The 27,860-nt window shown below is 41.4% G+C and overlaps 2 protein-coding genes and 1 long non-coding RNA gene across 3 annotated transcripts; all 3 read left to right on the forward strand.

Moving 5' to 3' along the window:
- The first annotated feature begins 1,437 nt into the window (after window positions 1-1,437).
- LOC114567646 (uncharacterized) lies at window positions 1,438-13,302 on the forward strand. The gene is made up of 11 exons (XM_028596753.1): window positions 1,438-1,993; window positions 3,590-3,722; window positions 3,806-4,043; window positions 6,077-6,353; window positions 6,446-6,623; window positions 7,211-7,287; window positions 7,399-7,579; window positions 8,372-8,620; window positions 8,718-8,889; window positions 12,076-12,224; window positions 12,946-13,302. Exons 1-11 carry the CDS (start codon window positions 1,538-1,540, stop codon window positions 13,086-13,088), a joined length of 2,253 nt encoding a protein of 750 aa, XP_028452554.1. The 5' UTR covers window positions 1,438-1,537; the 3' UTR covers window positions 13,089-13,302.
- A 3,024-nt stretch (window positions 13,303-16,326) lies between these two features.
- On the forward strand, window positions 16,327-18,027 carry LOC114567673 (uncharacterized). Its single transcript, XR_003694208.1, has 3 exons — window positions 16,327-16,540; window positions 16,650-16,728; window positions 17,923-18,027. It is a non-coding gene; the product is annotated as an uncharacterized LOC114567673 (long non-coding RNA).
- A 305-nt stretch (window positions 18,028-18,332) lies between these two features.
- Window positions 18,333-19,473, forward strand: LOC114567667 (gastrula zinc finger protein XlCGF71.1-like). Its single transcript, XM_028596776.1, has one exon. It carries the CDS (start codon window positions 18,447-18,449, stop codon window positions 19,134-19,136), a length of 690 nt encoding a protein of 229 aa, XP_028452577.1. The 5' UTR covers window positions 18,333-18,446; the 3' UTR covers window positions 19,137-19,473.
- Window positions 19,474-27,860: the final 8,387 nt, after the last annotated feature.

Raw genomic sequence — 27,860 nt, forward strand, 5'->3', positions numbered from 1 at the left:
TCCAGTGTAACAAATTTCTTCTGATTTTATTTTGTAGTAACGAGCAACTAAGATGCTGAGGGGAATTGTAGTGGAGTGAAAGTATACATTTTATTTATTTAGAAAAGTAAAAGTTTCCGGAAAATATAAATAACGGAAGTAAAGTACAGATACGTAAACATTCTACTTAAAGGAACACGCCGACTTATTGGGACTTTAGCTTATTCACCGTAACCCCCAGAGTTAGACTAGTCCATACATACCCTTCTCATCTCTTATTGGGACTTTATCTTATTCACCGTAACCCCCAGAGTTAGACTAGTCCATACATACCCTTCTCATCTCTTATTGGGACTTTATCTTATTCACCGTAACCCCCAGAGTTAGACTAGTCCATACATACCCTTCTCATCTCCGTTGGTGCTGTAACGCTGTCAGACGGTTCCAGCATTAGCTTAGCCCAGCACAGATCCTGCAGGTAACTGGTTCCAACTAGCCTACTGCTCCCAATAAGTGACAAGATAACACCAACATGTTCCTATTTACATGTTGTGATTTGTAGAGTCACAGCGTGTACAAATAACAACGTCACATGAGAAACAGACATCTTCTAACCGTATATAAACTGGGAACTATATTCTCAGAAAGGCAAAGCTGCTCTGGGCTTCTCGGGTGCCGCAAGCATATCACTCCACCCAAGTAGCTCTGCTTCGCCTTTCTGAGAATATAGTTCAATTGTATCGACTAATTGAGTTTCTACACAAAGAGTCATGCAAAAGCACCACTTTAATTCTTGTGTTTACCAGATATGTGCTTGTACGTTTCTTGGAAATAAGTCATTCAGCATGAAAAAAGCATCAAACATGACTAATCGACTAAAGAAATCTAAGTTGACTAAGACTAAAACCAAAGATAAGTTGACTAATCCACTAAGAGGGAGCAGCACTACAAATCAGATGATTTCATTATGAAGCTGGGTCCCTTTCACAGTGAAATCAGCTAATTAACAAAGTATTGTTGAGACTCCAATTAACAGCTGTCTGTCTGTGTTTCAGCTTTACCTCCAGATGTTCTTAAAGTGATTATTGGTGAAGAGGAGCAGCAGGAGCCAGAGCCCCCCCCACACATTAAAGAGGAACAGGAGGAACTGTGGAGCAGTCAGGAGGGAGAGCAGCTTCAAGGGCTGGAGGAGGCTGATATCACCAAGTTCCCATTCACTCCTGTCCCTGTGAAGAGTGAAGATGATGAAGAGGAAGCTCAGTCCTCACAGCTTCATCAGAGACAAACTCAACACATGGAAACAGAAGCTGATGGAGAGGACTGTGGAGGACCAGAACCAGCCAGGAACTCATATCTACATCCACTTTTACAACCAGAGACTGAAGACCAGACTGGAGACCCTTCTGAACCTGAGACTGATGACAGTGCTGAATGGAAGGAGACCAGAGAACCTCAGTCAGCTTTAAACTCTCTGAAACATGATTCAAGACGTAAGAAAACATTCAGCTGCTCTGAGTGTGGGAACAGATTTGGGACCAAGTCACACCTGAAGGCACACATGACGACTCACACAGGAGAGCAACCTTTTAGCTGCTCAGTGCGTAAGAAATCGTTTACGCAGAGTGAAGATTTACAGAAACAGATTTCGCGAGATTTCCAGGGTAGAGAAAATGAGCTACGAACGTGCGAGCGCAATATTGTTTTTTCCTCGAGAGACATCACGGTTCGCAAACGAGCAAAGCACAACAGTTGCTCGGTGTTTGGATGTACAATTGAACAAAAAAGTCTTTTTTTAGTTCCTTCACGCGAGCCTCTGAAGAACCTGTGGGTTGATTTTATTTTGTCTGGAAATGCACCGACCCAACTTCCCAAAGTTTTGTATGTCTGCGCCAAACATTTCACCGACGACTGTTTCCTCAACTTGGGCCAATACAGAGCTGGCCTTGCTGAACGTCTGAAGATAAAGCCTGGATCAGTACCAACTCTCGTTGACTCAGCTACAAACCTCGGACAAGTAAGTCAACTAACGCTATGTAACTTTGTGGCTTCACTGTATATGGTTACCTAGCTTGTTACCCTTAGAATGTGGCTGTATCATTAGCTATGCAGCTAACGTTTATAAATCACTAAACGGTTTAGGGACAAAATACATTTCTGATCTGCTATTACACTATGAACCACCCAGACCTCTCAGGTCATCTGGGACAGGTCTGCTTGTTGTCCCCAGAGTCAGAACTAAATGGAGCAAGCTCGCCCCTCCCCCCATGTTTCCGTAACTTTCATGACTAGGCTGCAAGCCTGCTGACAGGGAAAAAGCGCTTTGACCACATTACCCCAGTACTATCATCTCTCCACTGTCGCTGTCAGAATCCATTTTAAGATTTTATTATTTGTTTTTAAATCTTTAAATGGTTTTGCACCTTCTTATTTAGCTGATATGTTGATTTTACATACCCCAGTCAGAGCGCTTAGGTCAAATGACTAGGGCTGCCACCTCTTAGTCGATTAGTCGACTAATCTGTCGTTTTGGTCTTAGTCGACTAAGATTTCTTTAGTCGATTAGTCATTTTTTATGCTTATTCATGCTTAATTACTTATTTCCAAGAAACTTCTGAGCACATTTATGATAAACACAAGATTTAAAGTGGTGCTTTTGCAGGATTAATTGTGGAGAAACTTAGTTTTACAGATGGTTAATTAACTACATTTATATTGTGCTTTTCTAGTCTTAACCACCTCTCAAAGCGCACAGCTCTGTCAATTAAATCAACTAATCGATTAGTCGACAAAATCGTATAAGTGTTAGTCGACTAAGAAGTTCTTTAGTCGAGGACAGCCCTACAAATGACCAGCTTCTTTTGGACTGTCCCAGATCCAGACTGAAAACCAGAGGGGACAGAGCTTTTTCAGTTGCAGGTCCTAAGCTCTGGAATGCTCTTCCCTTCAATATTAAAGCAGCTAGCTCTATTGAGTCATTTAAATCACTTTTAAAAACTCATCTCTTTGAAATGGCTTTTAATACAAGCTGAGCTGTGACATTGTTAATACGGTTTGTAATCATGTTTTTCATGTGTTTTAATTATTATTATTTCGGGGATACTATGTTTTTAATGGGTTTTTACTTTTTCTTCTTGGCTAATTAGTATGCTTTTTATGCTGTTACCGGTATTAGTATCTGTACAGCACTTTGGGGCAGGAGTGACTGCTTGTAAATGTGCTTTATAAATAAACTTGACCATGACTAACTGTCACTAACCCCTACCCCCTCCCCCAACCATCTTGTCGGTGATTGGCTGGAACGTGGTTTGTTGTATTTTGGTGCCTATCGTGTGCCCCTAGTGTTTGTAGAGACCGGGCTTTTTCACAGTGTGTTCAGGGGGCAGGCAGCTAGCGGATCAAGGAGAGATGACTACCATTTCAGACAAAAATTAAATTGCGTTGAAACCATGCAGGAACTCATTGTGCACCTTTTTAAATGTATAGATATGATTTTAAGTATTCATTTTATTCACTAAACATGCTTATCTTCTATTTTCTTACAACTTGCACCTGGAATATATATACAAAGTAATAAATTGAGTACTAATTTGACCTTGTTGTCTCTACACAGGCCAGCACATCAAGTGCTTACATTCAGCTGCCTCTCTCAAGGGATGTTGCCTGCCAGACAGACCACCTAGAAACACCTACCGTAGGCACACAGCTATCCTCAAAGACTCCGCCACCCCAATGTAGAAGTGAAGGTATGTACTTGCCACCTTCAGTACATTTTCTTTTGATGTAGTTAGTACGTATTCTGGCGTTTTAAAATTAATTTTGGCTGCAGGTGTCCAGGCAACTGTCTCCTGCAAAGATTTTGGTGTGGGGCCTTCAAATGCAGACCCTTTGTGCCTGTCATCGGCACCTGTAAAGAGACCACCCAAAAGACCTCGTCTAGACCTCGATGAAGAGCTGGAGGACAATCCGTTGGAGGGCAGCTCTTTAGTGGAAGCTTCAAAGGGACAGGATTCCACTTATGATCCTGCCGACTCCATCACAGCATCGGTAGACTCTACACCAAAGTCGTAAGTTACTGAGTGTGAAGATGTGTGTGTGGCTCGTGAGAACTTCCATCATTTTTTTTTATAAATTTGATGGCATTCTAACATAAAGGATTAGTCTCAGTGAGACTGTTGATGTTTACAGCATTACTTTGAGGATTGTTTATGTGCATAAAGATTATTAAACCAGCTGCCAACAGGGTGATGGTTTAAAGTACAGTTCAGATGAAAGCTCAATGGCCCTCCTTTATCAACCTAACGTAGAAACCAGCGCAGAAATCATCTTACGACAGGCTTCACGTGGGATTAAGGAAACATTGGTATCACACCAATCAGAGCGTAAGAATGGCCGTACATTGATAAGTGCAGCGGTTGGAAACGATCTTGCTTTAAATATCACGTCCCAATGTATTCTCGTTTTTGAGGCCTCGCCCCTACAATTTAGGACATGGCGAGACGTAATCGGGCTGAGAAGCGGCACCTTTCAGAGGTGGAGACTGAAACCCTGATATCAGTTGCACTAACGTGTGTACTACTTGGCAGCCTGAAAACTGGTATTAAAGGCTGTAGAAAGAATAGGGAATGGAAAGAGATCACTGATGTGATCAACAGTGTTGCCGTAGTAAATCGGACTCCAGCTGAAGTTTATTTAATTTATACATCCTTATATATATGCTATAGTCCTAATAGTAATATACAGGCTTATATGGAAATCTCTTAGGCCTTACATGTAGGTGTACCTATATTTTAACCTACAATGTTTTGAGTTGATTCTTAGCAAAAAAGAATTTACCAATATGTGCTCATTCATGTGTAATTACTTCCACCAACTAATCAAAGTATTCTCGTAAGCGTAGAATGTGAAATTCAGAATACAGACGAGCGAGTTGCTTTAATTATGGCCGCCATGTAGTGCCTCCATCTTTATAATACATTAGCCAAAGAGGGACATACCTCCATCTTTATAATACATTACCTACAGAGGGACATACCTCCATCTTTATAATACATTACCCACAGAGGGACATACCTTCATTTTTATAATACATTAACCAAAGAGGGACATACCTCCATCTTTATAATACATTACCCACAGAGGGACATACCTTCATCTTTATAATACATTAGCCAAAGAGAGACATACCTCCATCTTTATAATACATTAGCCAAAGAGGGACATACCTCCATCTTTATAATACATTACCCACAGAGGGACATACCTCCATCTTTATAATACATTACCCACAGAGGGACATACCTTCATCTTTATAATACATTACCCACAGAGGGACATACCTCCATCTTTATAATACATTACCCACAGAGGACATACCTCCATCTTTATAATACATTACCCACAGAGGGACATACCTCCATCTTTATAATACATTACCCACAGAGGGACATACCTCCATCTTTATAATACATTACCCACAGAGGGACATACCTCCATCTTTATAATACATTACCCACAGAGGGACATACCTCCATCTTTATAATACATTACCCACAGAGGGACATACCTTCATTTTTATAATACATTACCTACAGAGGGACATACCTTCATTTTTATAATACATTACCCACAGAGGGACATACCTTCATTTTTATAATACATTACCTACAGAGGGACATACCTCCATCTTTATAATACATTACCCACAGAGGGACATACCTCTGCCTTTCGCCCTCTTACACTCAGTGGCACCGTGACGAATGCCAGAGGGAGATTACTCGCTAGGGGAAGCGAAAAAGAGAATAAAAACGACAACGCGACAGGCAAAGCAACAAGACCAAAGTTAATATTGAAGTGGCTAGAACAGCTGCGTGGAAACGATGGAGATACTAAGAGATCATTTTGGGTTCAGCCACCGTAGGAGGAAGGGCTAGAAAGTAATATTCAGTTGGTTGTCGTATACAATTTCACTGCTAGATGGGAGACATTCTTACACAATGTAGGCCTAGCTTTAAATAAACACACAAGGTAGCAGAGTTTATCCAGTGTCTTTTTTTTTTTTACTTGTTTGACTCTCTTCATTCTTTGTGGTTTGATATAGAGAAGATTCGTCCGCTCCCACCCACAACAGCAAAAAGTACATAGTGTACGAGAACTGCATCATGGAGTTGTTTAATGTATGTCCAGTCTGCACGCGGGCATGTGATGTGAGGACCCAAAGGCTGGGAACCTTCCTGTCTGTGAAGCAGCGCTGCCCCCATTGCATGTTCACAAGGCAGTGGAATAGCCAGCCCGTCCTTGGGAGCACCCCCGCTGGAGATCTGCACCTCTCTGCCGCCGTGTACCTGAGCGGTGCATCTTTCACACAAACCGAAAAGGTAAACCATGTGCAACTGTAGTTACTTTGACTGTGAATGACTTCAGTGTAGATTGAATTACATGCATCATTTATCCTCCCCCACACCAACAGGTTTTTAAGGCAATGAAGCTACAGTTGTTTGGGCATGAAACATTTCGCCGCCACGCCAGAGCTTTCGTTGAGCCGGCGGTTGTTCACCACTGGAAAGTCACGCAGGATGTGAATCTACAGCGACTAAGTCAGGAGGAAAAAGTGATCCTTGGGGGTGACATGAGAGCTGACTCTCCAGGTATTGATACTTTACTGAAATAGTGTAGTTTATATAAGGGGTTAGATATAGTTTGAAGTTAAAGGTGAAGTAGGTAAGCCTTATAAAACTAACATTCTGTCATATCTGCTGAAACTGCCCCTATGTTCCAGTAGAACTACATGAAGCAGGTCATTTAAAATAAATCCAGCTCCTCTGGCTCCACCTAAAGCCTGTAGTGGGATTTACAAAAATCCACCGCTCCCTGTTCAGATGCACCAATCAGGGCCAGGGGGAGTGTCTAACTGTTCAGATGCACCAATCAGGGCCAGGGGGAGTGTCTAACTGTTCAGATGCACCAATCAGGGCTAGGGAGGGGTGTCTAACTGCGTGTCAATCACTGCTCGTGCACATGCATTCATTCTCCCTTGTGGGGGGTGAGGCTTAGGAGAACGCTTTTGGGCTTTAGCGGAAAGGGGTAGGGACTGAAAAGTTGTTGATGCTAAGTCCTGGATCTTCACAGTCCTACCTACAGCACCTTTTTAAAAGAAGTGACTTAATTAAAATGCCAGACATGATACCAAAGTATTGAGAAACGATTACTAATGTCACTCTTTGAACAAAAACAGGCCACTCTGCAAAGTATGGGAGCTATACAATGATGGATCTCCATACAAACACCGTTGTGGACATTCAGTTGGTTCAGGTGAGTTGTCCAAATTGATTTTGTAAAGAGCTTATCGGTTGTAATTTGAAAATCAAAAGTCTATAATGCATTTTCTATTCATTTTTTTTTTTTTTTTTTCTGTGTTAACAGAGCAACGAGGTTGGTGGTAGCAGCCACGTGGAAAAGGAGGGCCTGACGAGGAGTCTGGCGTTACTGGAATCGCGTGGCGTCAACCTTGATTGCGTTGTCACTGACCGTCATCCACGAGTACAGCAGTTCCTCAGGGAGAGAAACCTAACCCATTACTACGATGTCCGGCACATGGCAAAAGGTATATTGTCAGTGCTGATATGGAGCTGAGTAGGGCTGTGTATTGGCGAGAATCTGGCGATACGATACGTATCAGGATACATGGGTCACGATTCAATATATTGCAATATATTTCAATACTGTGTGTAAGGCGATATATATATATATAAGTATAATTAAAAACAAAATCTACAGTATATAAAAGGTCTATATAAAAAAACTAATCTTTAAAAAAGTACTTGATGTGCATAAAGTTTACTTTAGGTAAACAATTAAGTACACAGAAAATCAAACTGCCAGTTTGGGATTGTGGTTCCCAGGTTCTTAGTGAGCTAATGTTTATATGCTAAAGTAGGCCAAAGGTCAGCCTTAGCTACGTTGTTAGCTTCTAGCAGAAAGTCAGGCGCTGTTAAGCACTGTTAGGCGAGGACACTAGTGGTGCGTCCCAGCATAGCCATCTAGTGGTGGGGGGTTTAAACACAACATTAACGTGAACCACTGTCTTACATGAATATTTTTGCACGTAAACTTAAAAAATTATTTAAAAAAAAGAAATCGTTATACCATACAAAATCTATTTTCCTTTCTTTGAGTTGTTAGTGATATCCTTTTCGGTGAGAAGGACCTGATGTGAAGCGTAAAGCTCCCATTTGGTGAAAAGACTTGTCCTTACTGTGAAATTGTGACAAATGTGATACATGAGTAAATGGTAACACATGCTTTGAAATTGATTATGAAATGCTACAATAGAGAGCCTAATCACTCAGTTTATGAGTCTCTTAACTAAGTGGAATGCGTTTTGCCTTCATTGTAGGAATTTCAAAGAAACTGGAAGCAATCAGTAAGCAGAAAGACTGTGAGGAGCTCAAGAAGTGGATGAAAAGCATCAACGATCACATATACTGGACGGCAGCTGGCTCAACCTCCGGGCCGGAGAGAATCGCAAAGTGGACCGCGGTCCTGAACCATGTTCGAGATGTCCACACACACGAGGATCCTCTTTACCCCGAGTGCGAGCATGCGATCCGCAAGACAACTGAAAAGAGGAAATGGCTCCAAGCAGGTATTTCATCAATGTACAGGCTAAGTGTCATGAGATCATTCCTGTAATATTCTGTACTGTATTGTTTTCTAATATGATATTTTCTTATTGTCTGCAGCAACTCCAGCTTTCTACAAGTTGGAGAAGTTGCTGACAAACAAAAGAACGCTGAAGGATGTTGCACATCTGAGCCCCCACCACCAGACTTCATGGTTGGAGGCTTTCCGTGCCGTCGTCCTTCGTTTTGCCCCAAAGAATGTTGTCTTTTCCTTTGTTGGAAAGCTGTGCAGGTGAAAGAGAGTTTGTTTACTCCATGCTTTTGGGAATTGTAGCCTAAAATATCTGTCAATCTTAAAGGTGCTGTAGGTAGGATTGTGAAGATCCAGGACTTAGCCCAAAAAATGTAACATCGACAACTTCTCAGTCCCTCCCCCCTTTTTGCTGAAGCCCCAACGGTCTCCTAAGCCATCAGGTGGGGGGCTGCGGGGGCTGCGGGGGAGAGCTCAAATCTCTTTTAAATAAATATTTTTTTCTACTACTATGGGCCAACAGTTAACATAGAAACTAGAGATGGACCGATACCAGTATTGGTATCGGCTCCGATACTGCCTAAAACACTGGTATTGGTATCGGGAAGTACTGGAGTTTATGCACCGATCCGATACCACGTAATAAAGCCCTGAAGAAAATCTACGTTAAAGTAGATTATTTATGTTCTTTTTCCGTTATAACGGACTCTCAAACTGGAAATAAAAGAAAGTTCTGTGGCATTTGTGTTTGTTCATGTTTTACAAAGAGTTTAACTTGAGCCAGACAGACATCAAAGATAGAAATCATATCACATCTATACAGAGATAGTAGTATACAGCTGTTAAAACATAATAAAATACATGACCCACTGGTATTGGATCGGTACTCGGTATCGGGAAGCAAAAAATGCTATCGGACCATCTCTAATAGAAACGATTGGAGATGCATTTAAATGCCCTCTGTAAATGGTGCCCTGCTGGTAGGTTTCTAACTTTCACTTAAGTACGGTTCAGTAAAGTCAATCAGATGTCCGTGATCTGCGTAGCGACAGTACAGTGGGACGTCTGTCTTCAACAGAGCGACAGTAATAACCTGACATACCATCATTACTGAGTAATAACCTAACATACCATCATTACTGAGTAATAACCTGACATACCATCATTACTGAGTAATAACCTGACATACCATCATTACTGAGTAATAACCTAACATACCATCATTACTGAGTAATAACCTAACATACCATCATTACTGAGTAATAACTTAACATACCATCATTACTGAGTAATAACCTAACATACCATCATTACTGAGTAATAACTTAACATACCATCATCATTACTGAGTAATAACCTGACATACCATCATTACTGAGTAATAACTTAACATACCATCATCATTACTAAGTAATAACCTAACATACCATCATTACTGAGTAATAACCTGACATACCATCATTACTGAGTAATAACTTAACATACCATCATCATTACTGAGTAATAACCTGACATACCATCATTACTGAGTAATAACTTAACATACCATCATCATTACTGAGTAATAACCTGACATACCATCATTACTGAGTAATAACTTAACATACCATCATCATTACTGAGTAATAACCTAACATACCATCATTACTGAGTAATAACCTGACATACCATCATTACTGAGTAATAACTTAACATACCATCATCATTACTGAGTAATAACCTGACATACCATCATTACTGAGTAATAACAACATACCATCATCATTACTGAGTAATAACCTGACATACCATCATTACTGAGTAATAACTTAACATACCATCATCATTACTGAGTAATAACCTGACATACCATCATTACTGAGTAATAACCTAACATACCATCATCATTACTGAGTAATAACCTAACATACCATCATTACTGAGTAATAACTTAACATACCATCATCATTACTGAGTAATAACCTGACATACCATCATTACTGAGTAATAACTTAACATACCATCATCATTACTGAGTAATAACCTGACATACCATCATTACTGAGTAATAACCTGACATACCATCATCATTACTGAGTAATAACCTAACATACCATCATTACTGAGTAATAACCTGACATACCATCATTACTGAGTAATAACCTAACATACCATCATTACTGAGTAATAACCTGACATACCATCATTACTGAGTAATAACCTCACAAACCATCATTATTACTGAGTAATAACCTGACATACCATCATCATTACTGAGTAATAACCTAACATACCATCATTATTACTGAGTAATAACCTGACATACCATCATCATTACTGAGTAATAACCTAACATACCATCATTACTGAGTAATAACCTAACATACCATCATTACTGAGTAATAACCTGACATACCATCATTACTGAGTAATAACCTAACATACCATCATTACTGAGTAATAACCTAACATACCATCATTACTGAGTAATAACCTAACATACCATCATTACTGAGTAATAACCTAACATACCATCATTACTGAGTAATAACCTAACATACCATCATTACTGAGTAATAACCTAACATACCATCATTACTGAGTAATAACCTAACATACCATCATTACTGAGTAATAACCTAACATACCATCATTACTGAGTAATAACCTAACATACCATCATTACTGAGTAATAACCTGACATACCATCATTACTGAGTAATAACCTGACAAACCATCATTATTACTGAGTAATAATCTGACATACCATCATCATTACTGAGTAATAATCTGACATACCATCATTACTGAGTTTAAACTACATTCTCGGTTATGTTTGCACTGAATAACGTATTCAATAAACAGAAACATAACTCTTGCAGCGCACAGTATTAGCTCACACATAAAATAGCACCCTTGTGAATGAGCCTACTGTTGCTAACGTACATTCGTAAATCCTGCATAACATACGGGAGTACCTACAGGACATCAGACTGACTTATTGATGCACGTACAGAGTAGTGTCGACAAACTTAGTCCAACGAGGGGAGAAAGGAAAGAGTGATAACGTTACACGTTAGCGCTTTTTTCTCTCTCACTCGAGACCACTGTGTCCAACGTTACTGGAAGGTAGAGCGAGCTACAGCTGACAGGGAGAGAGAGAGAGAGAGAGAATGTATCACTACAGCCAATCAGCAGTCTGCTCAAAGCGATGGTTCGGTGATTCACAAATAGGTTGCACGTAAGGGGGGGAAAAGTAGCTTCCACTTAAGGAGCCCTATCTTGCACCATGCGCAGCGCAAAGCCCAACGCAAGTGTCTTTGCTAGTTTGAGACCGACGCACTTGTCAATTTCCCGTCCAGCACCCGCGACTAGGATTAGTGTGTTTGACAGGGGGGGGCATCACGATGGTGGCTCTCCACCCTATTACCTACTGCACCTTTAACACATTTACTCTTGTCCTTCCAGACTCTACCTGGCTGCTATGCATTATAATGAGAATGCGGACCGACCACAGGCCGAAACGGAGGAAGGTGAACCTCTCTTGGAAATCTCCTTTCCCAAGGCTAGAAAGGGAGAGTGCAGAGCTAACCCTCAGAAGACCCAGCCCACCTTTGGTAAGGGTTCAAATCAATAAAAAAAACACACATTATGGAATTCTAAAATGTATTTCAACAGCACATTCTCGCTCCCATCTGGTAAAATACGACGCTTGGTCAGCGCGTCACATAACGCGCTTTGTCGGGACTATTGGCGTCCCTTTTGACGTTTGTTATGTTAAGGAAAAGTTCGTGGGTGGGCTTACGTTTCCGTGACACGTGGGAAGAACGGGACGGTTGTACGGTGGCCCTGAAGTGCAAATCACAACAGCAAATAGAAAAACGCAACGGCAAATAGGAAAACGTTTCAACAAATCATAAAATTTCATATTTGCTGTTGTGTTTTTTCCTATTTGCTGTCGTGATTTGCACTTCAGGGCCACCGTACAACCGGGTTTAGGAAACGTGACACGATCCCCGGTCTCCTGGGTGAAAGTCCTGTGTCGTTTGATCCATCCACCCCCCCAACCAACCTCCCTATGCGGATTTTCGGCCTTTCTTACTACTCGCTACTGTAGTCGCTCTTAGCGCTACGTCATCTTCAAACCGCGTATAGCTGAAGGGGGGATTTCTCGTCGCTTCAGACGCTGACAGCCGCTGTCCAAATGTCCCTATTTTACGAGTTCGGAGTGAGAACGGGTGGATTTCTCTTGATTTGAAAAAATATAATAAATACAAAAAAGCAGGAAAAAAAACCAAAACCCAACCAATTAGAAAGACCTTGTGTTTTATCATGCAGGTTATGTCACTGACATGATGGACCTCATCTTTGAGAAAGTCTTCGTCAACCCTACGCCATACACCGCTGCACTGTTGGCCATCCCTGTCCCAGAGGACCTATCGGCGCAGTACGAGAAGCCGGACGGTTTAAACCCCACGTAGTGGCCTTACTCATCAGGAAACACAAACTGGAATCAGGACCCAGATTCTGCGTCCCCCAGGAGGCCCCCAGCACCAGCTCGCAAAGGACTGATAGGAGAGATATACCGACTAGCGATTGTCATTGGTTTGTCTTTCTCGTCTGATGTAAATAAATCTTGACACCACGTGTGTCAAACTCAAGACCCGTGGGCCAAATCCGGCCCTTCCCAAATTTGGATTGTTATGGAAGTTTCCTTTGCAGCAGGGGAAAGAGTTTTCAGAGTTTAGTAAATTGAAACAAATAAGACAGACTGAGACTAAAACCAAGTTGGGTTTTTGTATTTTATTAAAACATATATATTTGCAAATAGGATCAACATGATTTCACAAAAGGCCTCAGCCCAGTGTGGAGTCAGTTCCTCCAATGAGTGAACAGAACACCAGGCTTATATACATCTTCAGAGTGACAACACACACACACTTGGCTTAGTATGACGCTACAATTTTGACAGGCAATCTGATACACATGAAGACAATCAGAGAAATACAAGAGACATCTTGGAGTCATCTCACCTCCTCCTCCCTGTATGACTTTCACCCCCCCGTTACATCTTAACTGGCATGAGATAACATGAGATAGTTTTAGGGTGATCTTGTACCTTTATCGGTTCAGGCTCACAGTACTCACATAATGTTCCAGACTGGATGTCTCACAAAGTTAGAATCAAAATCTGCATGTGGAAATGAGAAACTCTTTCAGCATTTGTGAGAGAAGTAAAGTAGAAATAAAGCAAAAAAATATAAGGAATTGTGCTTGAGTGTAATTTTGCCATTACAGGATCCGGCCCAACTATTTAGGTTTCAGACTCAGAAATTCCCAAATTCAGGCCTGTGAAACGGGTGGTAGTGAGTCGGTGTAGCCTACTTTTTGAAAATGTAACCAGAATGCATTGTTTTACTTGATTTGCTCAATTCTATGAAAGCTTTCTTTATTTTTTTTTTAAGATTATTTTTTGGGCAATTTTCGGCCATTTTTGACCGGACAGCTGAAGACATGTAAGGGGAGAGAGAGGGGGGATGACATGCAACAAAGGGGCCGCAGGTTGGAGTCGAACCCACGGCCCACCGCGTCGAGGAGCAAAACCAAACGGCCACCCAAGGACAGCTTTTTTAGGGCTCTATGTGGGCCAAATGTGAAAGTATGTAAAAACATGCAATAAAACAATCCAAAATATTTGACTCTTTCAATTATTCAAAGCATGTCAATAAGCTGTATGTGTCTGGCCCCTCCCTGAAGTGATAATCATGTTCTAGTGTGGCCCTTAGTGAGAGAAGTAAAGTAGAAATAAAGCAAAAAAATATAAGGAATTGTGCTTGAGTGTAATTTTGCCATTACAGGATCCGGCCCAACTATTTAGGTTTCAGACTCAGAAATTCCCAAATTCAGGCCTGTGAAACGGGTGGTAGTGAGTCGGTGTAGCCTACTTTTTGAAAATGTAACCAGAATGCATTGTTTTACTTGATTTGCTCAATTCTATGAAAGCTTTCTTTATTTTTTTTTTTAAGATTATTTTTTGGGCAATTTTCGGCCATTTTTGACCGGACAGCTGAAGACATGTAAGGGGAGAGAGAGGGGGGATGACATGCAACAAAGGGGCCGCAGGTTGGAGTCGAACCCACGGCCCACCGCGTCGAGGAGCAAAACCAAACGGCCACCCAAGGACAGCTTTTTTAGGGCTCTATGTGGGCCAAATGTGAAAGTATGTAAAAACATGCAATAAAACAATCCAAAATATTTGACTCTTTCAATTATTCAAAGCATGTCAATAAGCTGTATGTGTCTGGCCCCTCCCTGAAGTGATAATCATGTTCTAGTGTGGCCCTTAGTGAGATTGAGTTTGATACCCCCGGTCTACACTATTGAATTAAAATAAGGCACAAGATTTGTTGGTGGAATCAACAGTCAAGACTCAAGACTTTATTTATTATGTTAAATTCTGTAACAAAGCACGACTTACTGGTGTATTCCTCTCAAACGTAGAGGACCATAGTCAGCTCTGTAGATTTGGCTGGCACTCTGCAGCGAGGAGACATGGAGCCAGACAGGCTCCAATCCAGGATGGTCAACCACACATGGGAGCTGTTCTTCCACCTCCCGTAGTCTTCCAGTAACCTAATTTGCCTTTTCATCATCAGCATTTAAATGTTTTCCAGGTACAAGGCTGTTTGTTTAGTAAATCTATCGCTGACATCGCTGTATTCTTTCTCTTTATGTAGGCTTTTTTTTTCCTACCAAAAATTATTCATGCTGGTTAGGGGTACATGGCTTAAAAAGAACTGTTCAAAGGGGGAGCATTATTAAAAAAAGCTTGAGAACCACTAATCCAAGATGCAGTCAGAAGAGATGTGTTGTTAGACTTCAGATACAGTATTAGGGGACCACTAAGGTCTATATAAAAGAGACTTCAGATACAGTATTAGGGACCACTAAGGTCTATATAAAAGAGACTTCAGATACAGTATTAGGGGACCACTAAGGTCTATATAAAAGAGACTTCAGATACAGTATTAGGGGACCACTAAGGTCTATATAAAAGAGACTTCAGATACAGTATTAGGGGACCACTAAGGTCTATATAAAGAGACTTCAGATACAGTATTAGGGGACCACTAAGGTCTATATAAAAGAGACTTCAGATACAGTATTAGGGGACCACTAAGGTCTATATAAAAGAGACTTCAGATACAGTATTAGGGGACCACTAAGGTCTATATAAAAGAGACTTCAGATACAGTATTAGGGGACCACTAAGGTCTATATAAAAGAGACTTCAGATACAGTATTAGGGGACCACTAAGGTCTATATAAAAGAGACTTCAGATACAGTATTAGGGGACCACTAAGGTCTATATAAAAGAGACTTCAGATACAGTATTAGGGGACCACTAAGGTCTATATAAAAGAGACTTCAGATACAGTATTAGGGGACCACTGAGGCGCTGTGTGTGTGTTCCTGTGTGTTAATTCATGTTTTACTATGTTGTCTTGTCATACTAGGTGTCACCACCAGGGAAAGGGCAATTGAATTTCCTTGTTATGTATGTGCAATGACAATATTCTAATTGTGGGATATTTATGCTTTTTATGGGTACAGCATGCAACTCACGTCCTATTGCTTTCATACTAAAGGTTTCAGACTAAACAACCTCACAGACTGCTCGAGCTCCTAAATCAACACCATGTTAGTGTGGTGCGACGTCGGACGCAGCCAGAGTGGGACACATCTGCCCGGAAGTTGTTGGTACGACCCGTAATACCGTCCGTCTCCGGAACTAACGTTAACTGTTTGTGTGTCACATCGTGGTGAGGACGGCGGAGTAAAAGGCGCCAGTGTTTAGTTTCTTAAGAAGAAAGAAAGGTCCCAAACTGCTGGATGTGGTTTTAAAAGCTGAAACGAAGCTACACAGAGCAGGTTGGTTTTCTTTTTTAATGTCGCAGGGAGTCGGTGCTAAAGCTAAGGTTAGCCGCTAGCAGCTAGCTCCTGCTAAGCTAACGTGTTGTTGTTGTATTTCCTGAAACAGGTCGGGGAGAAGAGGAGCAGAGCCGCGAGGAACTTTAACATGAAGTCTGAGAGGAAGCTGTCAGCGGACCAGGGGACAGGTGGGACACGTTTACATCTCAAATATATATAGAAATATATATATACAAGCTATGTGTGTATACATGGATATAGAAGCTATGTGTGTCTTTACATGGATATAGAAGCTATGTGTGTCTTTACATGGATATAGAAGCTATGTGTGTATACATGTATATAGAAGCTATGTGTGTATACATGTATATAGAAGCTATGTGTGTGTATACATGTATATAGAAGCTATGTGTGTGTATACATGTATATAGAAGCTATGTGTGTGTATACATGTATATAGAAGCTATGTGTGTATACATGGATATAGAAGCTATGTGTGTATACATGGATATAGAAGCTATGTGTGTATACATGTATATAGAAGCTATGTGTGTATACATGGATATAGAAGCTATGTGTGTATACATGTATCTAATGCTGGGGTATTGATGATATCCTGTATTCCATGCAGTCGGGCCATGTCCTCCTCCTGCGCTCCGTAGTGGACAATGTGATGGCGAGACAGCGCTGATTAAATATTAAGAACAATTTTTAATTTAAGATTTGAGTTGGAGGTGTTTATGGAACAGTTATCACTCAGTACAAGCACAAATAACACTGCTGGATTTCATCTTCATGGTAATGTGGATGATATGAAGTGAACTTTCCAGTTCTGTCCATGTTCTCCAGTCCAGTGACTGACAGCTGCACTTTCACAGCACTTACTAGTTCAACACATAATCAGATCGGTTTTGTGGGACTGTATGTACTGTATATCCCTTATTTTCAGACTTGAGACAAAACGCTAAAAGACTATGTGCGATGGTCGATACACAGATACAGTGGTTATTAAAGCTCAGTGCAAGTAAAAGTCCTGGCTTAGAGGCGCATTACCACCATGTGGTCTGGAGACGCTACGCTCTCATTATGAACTCTCTCATCAGTCTCGCTCGGGAACAGCTGAGACAAGTGCAACACCCAGTGGTCCGGTGTTTGGCTTGATATCAAACTGGTTAGAACATTTTTACACCGCCCCAAACCTAGCATGAAACTGAGCAGAGCCTCACCCTCTCTAAATAGTGCAGCGAGTTATCTTACCTTCCAGCTCAGAGATTTTCTCAGACAGACAGACACAGCTTTTACAGCCGGAGCAGAGTTGATGCATGAGTTTCTTTAAGGATATCATTAAGATTTATATTAATAAATGTCTGTCTGTGTTTCAGATTTACCATCAGACGTTCTGGAAGTGATTGTTGGTGAAGAGGAGCAGCAGGAGTGTAGCTCCGGTGTGGACCAGCAGGAGCCAGAGCCCCCCCCACACATTAAAGAGGAACAGGAGGAACTGTGGAGCAGTGAGGAGGGAGAGCAGCTTCAAGGGCTGGAGGAGGCTGATATCACCAAGTTCCCATTCACTCCTGTCCCTGTGAAGAGTGAAGATGATGAAGAGGAAGCTCAGTCCTCACAGCTTCATCAGAGACAAACTCAACACATGGAAACAGAAGCTGATGGAGAGGACTGTGGAGGACCAGAACCAGCCAGGAACTCACATCCACTTTTACAACCAGAGACTGAAGACCAGACTGGAGACTCTTCTGATCCTGAGACTGATGACAGTGCTGATTGGAAGGAGACCAGAGAACCTCAGTCAGCTTTAAACTCTCTGAAACATGATTCAAGATGTAAGAAAACATTCAGCTGCTCTGAATGTCGGAGGAGCTTTAACCGTGAGTCACATCTGAAAGTACACATGAGAAGTCACACAGGAGAAAAGCCTTTTAGCTGCTCAGTTTGTACTAAGTGTTTTGGCTACAACTCAGCTCTGAAGAAACATATGAAAATCCACACAGGAGACAAACCTTTCAGCTGCTCTAAGTGTGATAAACAATTTGGCCAGAAGGAACATCTGAAGTTACACCTGATAACTCACACAGGAGAAAAACCTTTTAGCTGCTTAGTTTGTGATAAAAGATTTGGCAACAAGTATAAACTGAAGACACACATGACAACTCATACAGAAGAGAAACGTTTCAGCTGCTCATGTTGTGATAAACGATTTGGCTACAAGTCAGATCTGCAGACACACATGAGAACTCATACAGGAGAAAAACCTTTCAGCTGCTCAGTCTGTAAAAGATCTTTTTCAGAGAATGGAGATTTACGAAAACACATGAGAACTCACACAGGAGAAAAACCTTTCAGCTGCTCTGAGTGTGGCAGAGCTTTCGCTCTGAGTGGAACCCTGAAAAACCACATGAGGACTCACACAGGAGAAAAAACGTTCAGCTGCTCAGTCTGTAAAAAATATTTTACACAGAGAGGAGGTTTACACAAACACATGCGAATCCACAGGAGGAGGAGGATGATGGAGAGGGAACTTACAAGACCTACACCCGCGCCCCCCAGCGCTGCGTGGCCACACGCTACTCTAAATGCCTGAGCTAACTGCCGAGTCAGAAACCAGACGGCTTCACTCTTAACACTTTGACTGAGGCGTTCACAAACCCTTTTTTAATTTTACCAAAGCAACTTCCAATAAGTGCATTCAAGGTTCAATCAGAACAGCTTGTAAAAACAGATTATAAAACTAGTGTCAAACTCCCAGTGAAGACAAAATTCTGAGAATGTGTACATGTTCTGACTTCATGAGAAAAGCCTGATGATCGCTCCATAAGTGTCAAAACTGATGTTAAAAGATGCTCTATTCCTACTGATTGCTCTGCAGCAAATACACTTCATTCAAAGAGGACAGAAACTAAATAAAACTATCAAAAGCCGTTTTGGTTCGTCTTTCCACTGTGCCAACCATCACAACTCTAGTTTTGGTTGAAATAAACACATCGTTTTTACGATTTACACGTGAGAATAGGTTGGTTCTATAAACGCTGAAAGTATTGTTTTTTTAAATGGAGTCTGGCGTGTTTAGCACTAGCGACTTCAGAGCTGTTTCAGGTTAAACAGAAAGGTCTCAAAGAGGTTTTAAAGGTCCATCTCTGTAGGGATCCTTTCCATAAGGTTGTCAGACACTTAGAATATTAACCTGAGCCTGTCAGCGGCAAAAACGAGCACTTTTGTGATGGTAAATTCAAGCTGGACAATTGTCCTATTAACTTACACTGTAGCTTGTTTCTCCGCTGCCGACTGCAGAGATCTCACTTAATACTGGACCACTGTCAAAGATTGTTGTTCCCATCAGTCACTTAGACACAAACACGTAGGAAAATAGTGTCCATCGAGACCGGCTGAGGAGGAGCGACTAGGTCAGGACTGGCCGATATTTCAATATGATAATTTAATGGAATTAAATTGGAAAAATTTGGAAAAAGCGACAAAAGCCAGGTTGGACCGAGGGCCTTGAGTTTGACACATGCGCTCTACATTATTGCAAAAAGCTTGAGAGAGTGGTCTACACCTGCTGCATCTGTAAAGTGTGCTGAGATAACTCCTGTTATGATTTGATTTGTAAATAAAGTTGATTTGAAGGTACCATTGGCCAATCAATTTTTTTTTTTACACTTTTGATGTTTGATATTTTTATTGATATTATTAAAATTATTTAATATCGCCACATTATCTCAAAATATATTTAACAAATAAATCAAACTCATAAAATGTTGAACCAGGTGAACCAGGAGGAGCCGGAGCCCCCCCCCCAAAAAGGTCAAATCTGCTAGAACACATAGGCGTCCACCGAGGGGGAAACGACAGAGCTGCAGACTGTGTAACAGGAGACTTGTTTTGCACTCGGGAGTCGAGTGCCATCAGTGTGTTTACCCGGCTACTGCTGGAGGGAGATTTAAATCTCTGAGCTCTGAATGTGATGAAAGACGTTGCAGCTTGACTGAACAACCAGAGACTGAAGACCAGACTGGAGACTCTTCTGATCCTGAGACTGGTGACAGTGCTGATTGGAAGGAGACCAGAGAACCTCAGTCAGCTTTAAACTCTCTGAAACATGATTCAAGATGTAAGAAAACATTCAGCTGCTCCGAGTGTGGGAGAAGATTTGGCTGCAAGCAACCACATGAAAACCCACAAACAAGTCAGACCTTTCAGCTGCTCAGTCAGAAATCGTATATGCAAAGTGGAAGTTTACAGATACACATGAGAGTCCACACAGGAGAGAAGCCTTTTAGGTGAGTGGTGTGTAAGAAGTCTTTTGCGCAGAGTGGAAATTTATACAAACACATGAGTACCCACGGGAAATATGGAGGAGGAGGATGATGATCCAACACTTAGGTACCCATAGTGCACGATCCAAAGGGAAATGAAAGTTCAGCCAAATGCAGACGATGCCCGGATTAATTTATTTCACCTTGAAACCTTTCAGGGCTTCCGTAGTTTGAGTAAAACTTGTGTGATGTCACCTTGTTAAATGTGAATACCTTCTAGTTTCTTCTCTCCTCTGGGACAGTAAACTGAATATCTTTGAGTTGTGGACAAAACAAGACATTTGAGGATGTCATCGTGGGCTTTTTGGGGAATACCGGTCCACATTTTAGAGACCAAATAGCACACCCATTCACCCAGAACATAATCCACACATTAATCGGGCACTAAGCTACTAAAACCAACTCGGCTGGTTGGTTTGTGTACAGTAACCATAGTAAGCTGTCACAAACTGCAGTAAAAACCTCTGACTGAGATGCAGATTCTGAATTAGGGCTGCACGATATGAGGAAAATATTTAATTTTGATTATTTTGACTGATACTGCAATTGTGATCACGATATCGATATAATATCCATATATTGCCCAGCTCTACCGGGACGTCTCTGCTGCACCACAATATTCATTCAGAACGGTTTGACACATATTTTTCCCTTAACAAATATTGCGCCCCCCCTCTGCAATTTGGATATTGCACTAGTCCATATTGCGATTTCGATAAAATTGCGATTTATTGTGCAGCCCTATTCTGAATGCGTTGTATATTTGTCTAAAGAATGGCTCTAAAACCTGAATAATACCAGAGTATCACACACGTCTTAATCAGAAGATGCTGTATTCAGAAAAAGGCCTCATTCTGATGATCCGACCAGAAGATGCCGTTGACGTGACCTCTAAAAGCAGTTTCATGCTTCTTGCGTTCGGTGCGTTCAGGGCGCCGGAAACCGTCTGGTCTTTTCTACTGACTGTGTTCAGAGCATATGTTTACATCCGCTGTATACAGCGTAGACATACACGCAGATAGCTCAAAATGCATACAGATAACACACCATTTGGCTTTAGGAAAGTGGGCGTGTATGTTTACGCAAAATCATGATGCCACGTTGCTCCTGCAGCTAATCGTTGCAATGTGGTCTATGCAACTGGGTCCGCATTGTTACAAAATCTGGGAGGGGCTCGCCGATCAAACCCTCCACCCAGCCTGCGTTTGTGTCATATGGCCAACTGCCATATGGCTTTAAGGGTCCCGGACCCAGAGGTTAAATTGGGCCGGAGCGCACCGGAGCCCAGCTCCCCCTCCTCAGGGCCACAACACACCCTGCCGGAGCTCATCTCTGTCTCCTTCAGCACCAAACATTTTGCCGGGGGTTCAGCCCCGAATGTTTTGAGTGCAGCCCCGAATGTATTTTTAAAAGTTGACTGACAAATATGAAACCGGACGTCGCTTAGTGTCCACTCTCGCTGTAAAAAGCTGCGCAGCTTCAGGTTTATGGATGCGCTCTGCTGTGGTCTGAGGTCTACCGTATCAGCAGAGCAATCACGTAATGCACAGCAGACTACGGTGCAGGTAGCCTATAGATTATTTTCTAAAATATAGTGACTTTATAATAATAATAATAATAATAATAATAGCCTATATTATAACTTTATTTTTTTCACAAAATATCACGACTCCTTCAAATCTCAGAGAGCACAGATGGGATGAGTTATATTTTGAATGTGCACAAAGTTTTGGACATGAGCAGAAATCTTGTTCAATCATCTGAAATATTACAATCAATAGGTTTATTAATACATTAAATGAATAATGTATCACTGAGGTGAATAATTATCATATGCACATTTACGGAGGTTACTTCCCCAACAAAAGATGCAAAAAAGGGAAGAATAAATGATGCCTAAGCTACATGTGTGCTGACTCAGATATAATTAGATAAGTCGATGTAAAGGAGAATAAATAGATGAAAGCAACACAGAATTCCTGACAGCCTTACTGCAATATTTTCCATTATGTTGTTATATTTGGATTGTAGCCTAATGTTTCACTTTACATAAAGATAAAGGCAGAAATAGGTGCATACAAATTCACCAAAATGCAGAAAATGAAGTGTTTAATGCTAAAAAAATTCTGGGGGAGGACCCCCAGACCCCCACGTCATAAGTCACCAAACTAATCTGGAAACAAAACCTTGGCCTTTGACTTCCAGGCCAGTTATTATTAGACCAAATGTTGGGGCCATCTAACAAACTGGAAGCTAAAATGAACATACACTGGCTATTAACAAGCTGGGCCAGCACATCACTGTTAAAAAGGCTCTAATAGTGGTTTCTGATTCTCTTAAATCAACATAATCTTCTTGTTTAAAAAGATGTTTACATATTTGCCAACCAATATTTTCAAACATGTTCAATTTCATACATTTTCCAAGGGTGAAATCCATTGCCTGCCTGTTAACATTAGCCTATAAAAGGTTAAAAAAAAAAATAATTATAATAAAGTAAGTGAATTGTGAAGTATTTCTCTTTGTTTGAATAACTTAATCAACCCTACCTTACACATTGATACTAGAAAAAGAGCCCATTTGGTGTAAAAACACATTAAGTCATTTTACGGCACGATTTTGAATGACGACCATTCTCCATAAATAAGAGCTCCCCCTCCCTACAAAAGCCAATTTAACCACTGCCCGGACCCCCCGTTGAAGACATCTACACAGTGACACTTATCTGACAGCCAGCCAGCCCAGACTTCACATGATCTCATGTTATCTCCTCTGGGATCTTTTCTTCTTTGATGTTTTGTTACATCAAATCGTGTTTGTTATTGTTATTGTGCATATACACACTACTGCATTCCTTTTTAAGTTCAGTTGTGTTCATGTCCAATACAGTCTATTATATGACATAACTTCATTTATATTTTTATTTGTTCATATTTATATACTTACTTATTTGCATTTCTTTGTCTCAGATTGAGCGTTCACTTGTTTTGTCTCTGTGATTAAATGATGATTGTTGGTGGAGGCCGAACGACAACAAATACTATATTTTGTTTAATAAAAGTTTTAATTTGTTTGTCCAAAGTGTTGATTTGTAATGATTGGCAACAGGAAATTAAAGGTGTGTGTGTGTGTGTGTGTGTGTCTGTCTGTCTGTCTGTCTGTCTGTCTGTCTGTCTGTGGTTCTTAAGGCAGTAACATAATCAATAACATGATCTTGTCTAATACCCGGATATTGTCTCGAAATATATTAAATATATTGTCTCATAAATATATTAAATAGATACATCAAATGTATAAAAACTACATAAATCATAATTATATAAACCATGCCCTCAGTTTTTACAAATGAACTTTATAATTCAATATTTAACAACAGTAAAATATGATGCCTACATGTAACAAAATATAGCCTCACCAAAGAACTGAAGAGAATATAGAAGGCTTTTATTTTGACAGCGGTCCCGCCGGAAGTGGTGTTTGTTGTTTGCCCGTGCTGGCCAGCGGGAGCGGTGAGGAGAGAGGCCGTTAGCTGAATCCAGATCACGGAATCCCGAACAGCGTTTCTTATTTAGTTGATCAGAGATGGAGCGGCACCGGGAACACACGGAGGAGACCAAGCTGCGGGGAGAAGGTTAGTCTGACACTCTAACTGCTCTCACAATCACGCTAAGCTAACGCTAGCCTGGTAGCTGCTAGCATGCAGCTAGCTCCTGAAGCTAACGTGCTAACTTTATATTCACAGTCCTCCAGCTGCAAGAAAACCACCCGCTGTCCTAGATTCAGTTCTGGATATCTCGTCAGCGTCATCACTGCTTGGGCACGCAACCGGGTGTCACAAAGAAGACTTAGTTTGGTGTAGTAGTAGTAGTAGCAGTAGCAGTAGCAGTAGCAGTAGCACAGTGGTGGTGTCTGGAAGTCACCATGCCGAGGAGTTGTTGCGTGGTTAACTGTACCAACAGAGCCAGTGCTGGGTGCCTGATGTTTAACATACCGAGGGGGAAGCATGCTTTTAACCAAAACCGGCGGAGGTTATGGCTTCAAGCCATCAGAAGGGCGGACTGGGGACCGGACGGTCCGGGAGGAGGGGAGAGTGTCTGCAGTGCTCACTTCATAACTGGTAAGGGTTCAGGTTAAGAGCTTAGATCTTAATTCTCCATCTAGGAGGTAGAGGCGACGTTTACACGTTATTGATTATGTTACTGCCTCATGAACCCTCGAGACACACATGCACAGACACACACACACACATGCACACACACACACACACACACACACACCTACATAGAGACAGACAGACAGACGCACACACATGCACACACACAGACATACATGCACACACACAGACGCAGACAAACGCAGACACATGCAGAAACACACATGCACGCAGACACACACGTGCAGACACACATATGCACGTACGCACACAGAGACACAGACACACACAGACATTTCACCCTCTCCGTTTTCAAAAATAACATAGTGCACACCTGTCAGTTTTCAGAAACCCATATATATATATATATATATATATATATATATATATATATATATATAGAATATGATATGAGAACTTGCAGAACAAAAAATCTGAACTTGTATGTTACAATTTGCACTCATAGAAAATGTTCACAAATGTGTAGATTGATATTTGCATGAACGCAATGACAGCTGCAAACTTGTAGTGCAACATTTACTTGTGTATTATTATTATTATTATTATTTTTTTATTCGGGTTCATTTTCCATCACAACCACGACTCAGTGATTACAACCTCTGGAATCTGTCACTGCAACTTCAAATCATGCTCTCTCGCATCACAAAGAGGAGAATCTGCGCCACGACTTTTGCAACACTTGTTGCGATCCATTTGGTGCCAAACTAATCGCTAGCTGAGGAGCTCTGAGCCAACAGGACGGGGAGAGCAGGGTTTCTATCGCCAGATGAGGGACAACTCTGTCTGGCTTATTTATGTAGCATGGAAGCTTGGTGGAATAGCAAGCTAGCATTAGCTAACTAACCAACCCTGCTTCTAAATAAAAACCTTTTATTTATGTTAACACTTTTTAACAGTCAGACTGAAACACACATATATATGCCATCTAGAGCACGCCAACCCTGTAGCTGGCAGTGTACCGAGAAGCTTAAGCCCACGTTAGCCAATCAGAATCCCGAAAATAGCAACAAGACCAACCAATCACTTCCCCTCTCTCTTTTGAAGGTGCAAGTTCTGGCGCATACTGCGACGTCAGCTGCCTAAACCTCTCTTTGTCTCAGGTTACATGCAAACGTAACAAATACTTTGTTACCTTACTTAAGTAGAAGTGTTGTGTATCTATACTTGACTGCAGTAATTATTTTACAGCGGACTACTTTGTTACTCCTATATAGACAACCATACAAGTACAGGGCTCCAGACTAACTTTCTTCTCTAGGAGCACAGTGGCCCCCTACTGAAAATTTTAGGGGCCCAACCAGAAATTTTAGGGGCACACACCGTAAATCAACATGCTAACCAAATATTCACATTTTTACTAATTTCCACTGTATTACTAATAAATACTTTGATAATAGATGCAGAAATTACCATGTGCTGTTTCAAATTCAGTGTCACTTTTGAAGATGCAACATAGAAGGCCCCATTGCTGTCATGACAGTAAACAAAATATTAAAAAATTATACCAGCTTTAGTCTACAACTACAATGAATTCACCTTAAAATTAAACATGTATTGTTTAGGCTACTACCTTTAGGGTTGGGTACCTTTCGCATCTGAACCAATTCATACAAAAATTATAACGGTACATTTTTTTGGTACTTGTAATTACAAAACAATTATTTCAGTTGCAAAAATAATTCCAAACCTATTTATCCTATGTAGTTAGAACATTGTTATTTTATTAGAATATGTTACACTCTAAAGAAATTAAACAAAAATAAAACCCCTCCCTCTCTCCTCCCAAACCCGTCCCTACAACCTATTAAATTGAATAATTATTAATTTCTTACTCACTGTAACTTGTTTAGCCTGTTGTATTTTCATCATGACTGTTTTTAATTGCTCTTTAATGTTTCATGTAAAGCACTTTGAGTTGCCTTGTTGCTGAAAGGAGCTGTAGAAATAAAGTTGCCTTGCCTTCCAGCCTCAGCCTGTCAGTCAGTCCCCAGGGCACAGAGCCTCAGCCTGTCAGTCAGACCCCAGGGCATAGAGCCTCAGCCTGTCAGTCAGTCCCCAGGGCATAGAGCCTCAGCCTGTCAGTCAGTCCCCAGGGCAAAGAGCCTCAGCCTGTCAGTCAGTCCCCAGGGCATAGAGCCTCAGCCTGTCAGTCAGTCCCCAGGGCACAGAGCCTCAGCCTGTCAGTCAGTCCCCAGGGCACAGAGCCTCAGCCTGTCAGTCAGACCCCAGGGCACAGAGCCTCAGCCTGTCAGTCAGTCCCCAGGGCACAGAGCCTCAGCCTGTCAGTCAGTCCCCAGGGCACAGAGCCTCAGCCTGTCAGCCCCCAGGGCACAGAGCCTCAGCCTGTCAGTCAGTCCCCAGGGCACAGAGCCTCAGCCTGTCAGTCAGTCCCCAGGGCACAGTTGCACACTGTTGAGCCTGCTGCTTGTCTCAGAGGAAGTGTAACGTCAACAGCACCGTGACTGTTTTTAATCTTAATTAATTCTGCGTGAAGTTTTTAAAAACTGTAACCGTACCTGAAACCACTTTATCGGCATCACTCGCGGTGACTTCAACCAAACAGCCGACGTAGTTTGTGCCGATCGCACCTCTGCGTGTGTGTGTGTTTGTGTCGGAGTACCGCTCTCTGTCAATTTTCAGGAGGACAGATAAGCTTGTTAGTACGCGCTCTCAGGTACCTACGTTTCGACATTTAACGTGTAAAAAAAAAAGGGGGGCAAATTTACTGGTCGCACATGTGCGACTGGATGTAAAATTCAGTCGCACGCTCTCAAATTTTGGTCTCAGTCTGGAGCCCTGAAGGGTCATTGTTACTAAG

Source organism: Perca flavescens, chromosome 14 (assembly GCF_004354835.1).
Source record: "Perca flavescens isolate YP-PL-M2 chromosome 14, PFLA_1.0, whole genome shotgun sequence".
In the NCBI taxonomy this organism is placed as follows: Eukaryota; Metazoa; Chordata; class Actinopteri; order Perciformes; family Percidae; genus Perca; species Perca flavescens.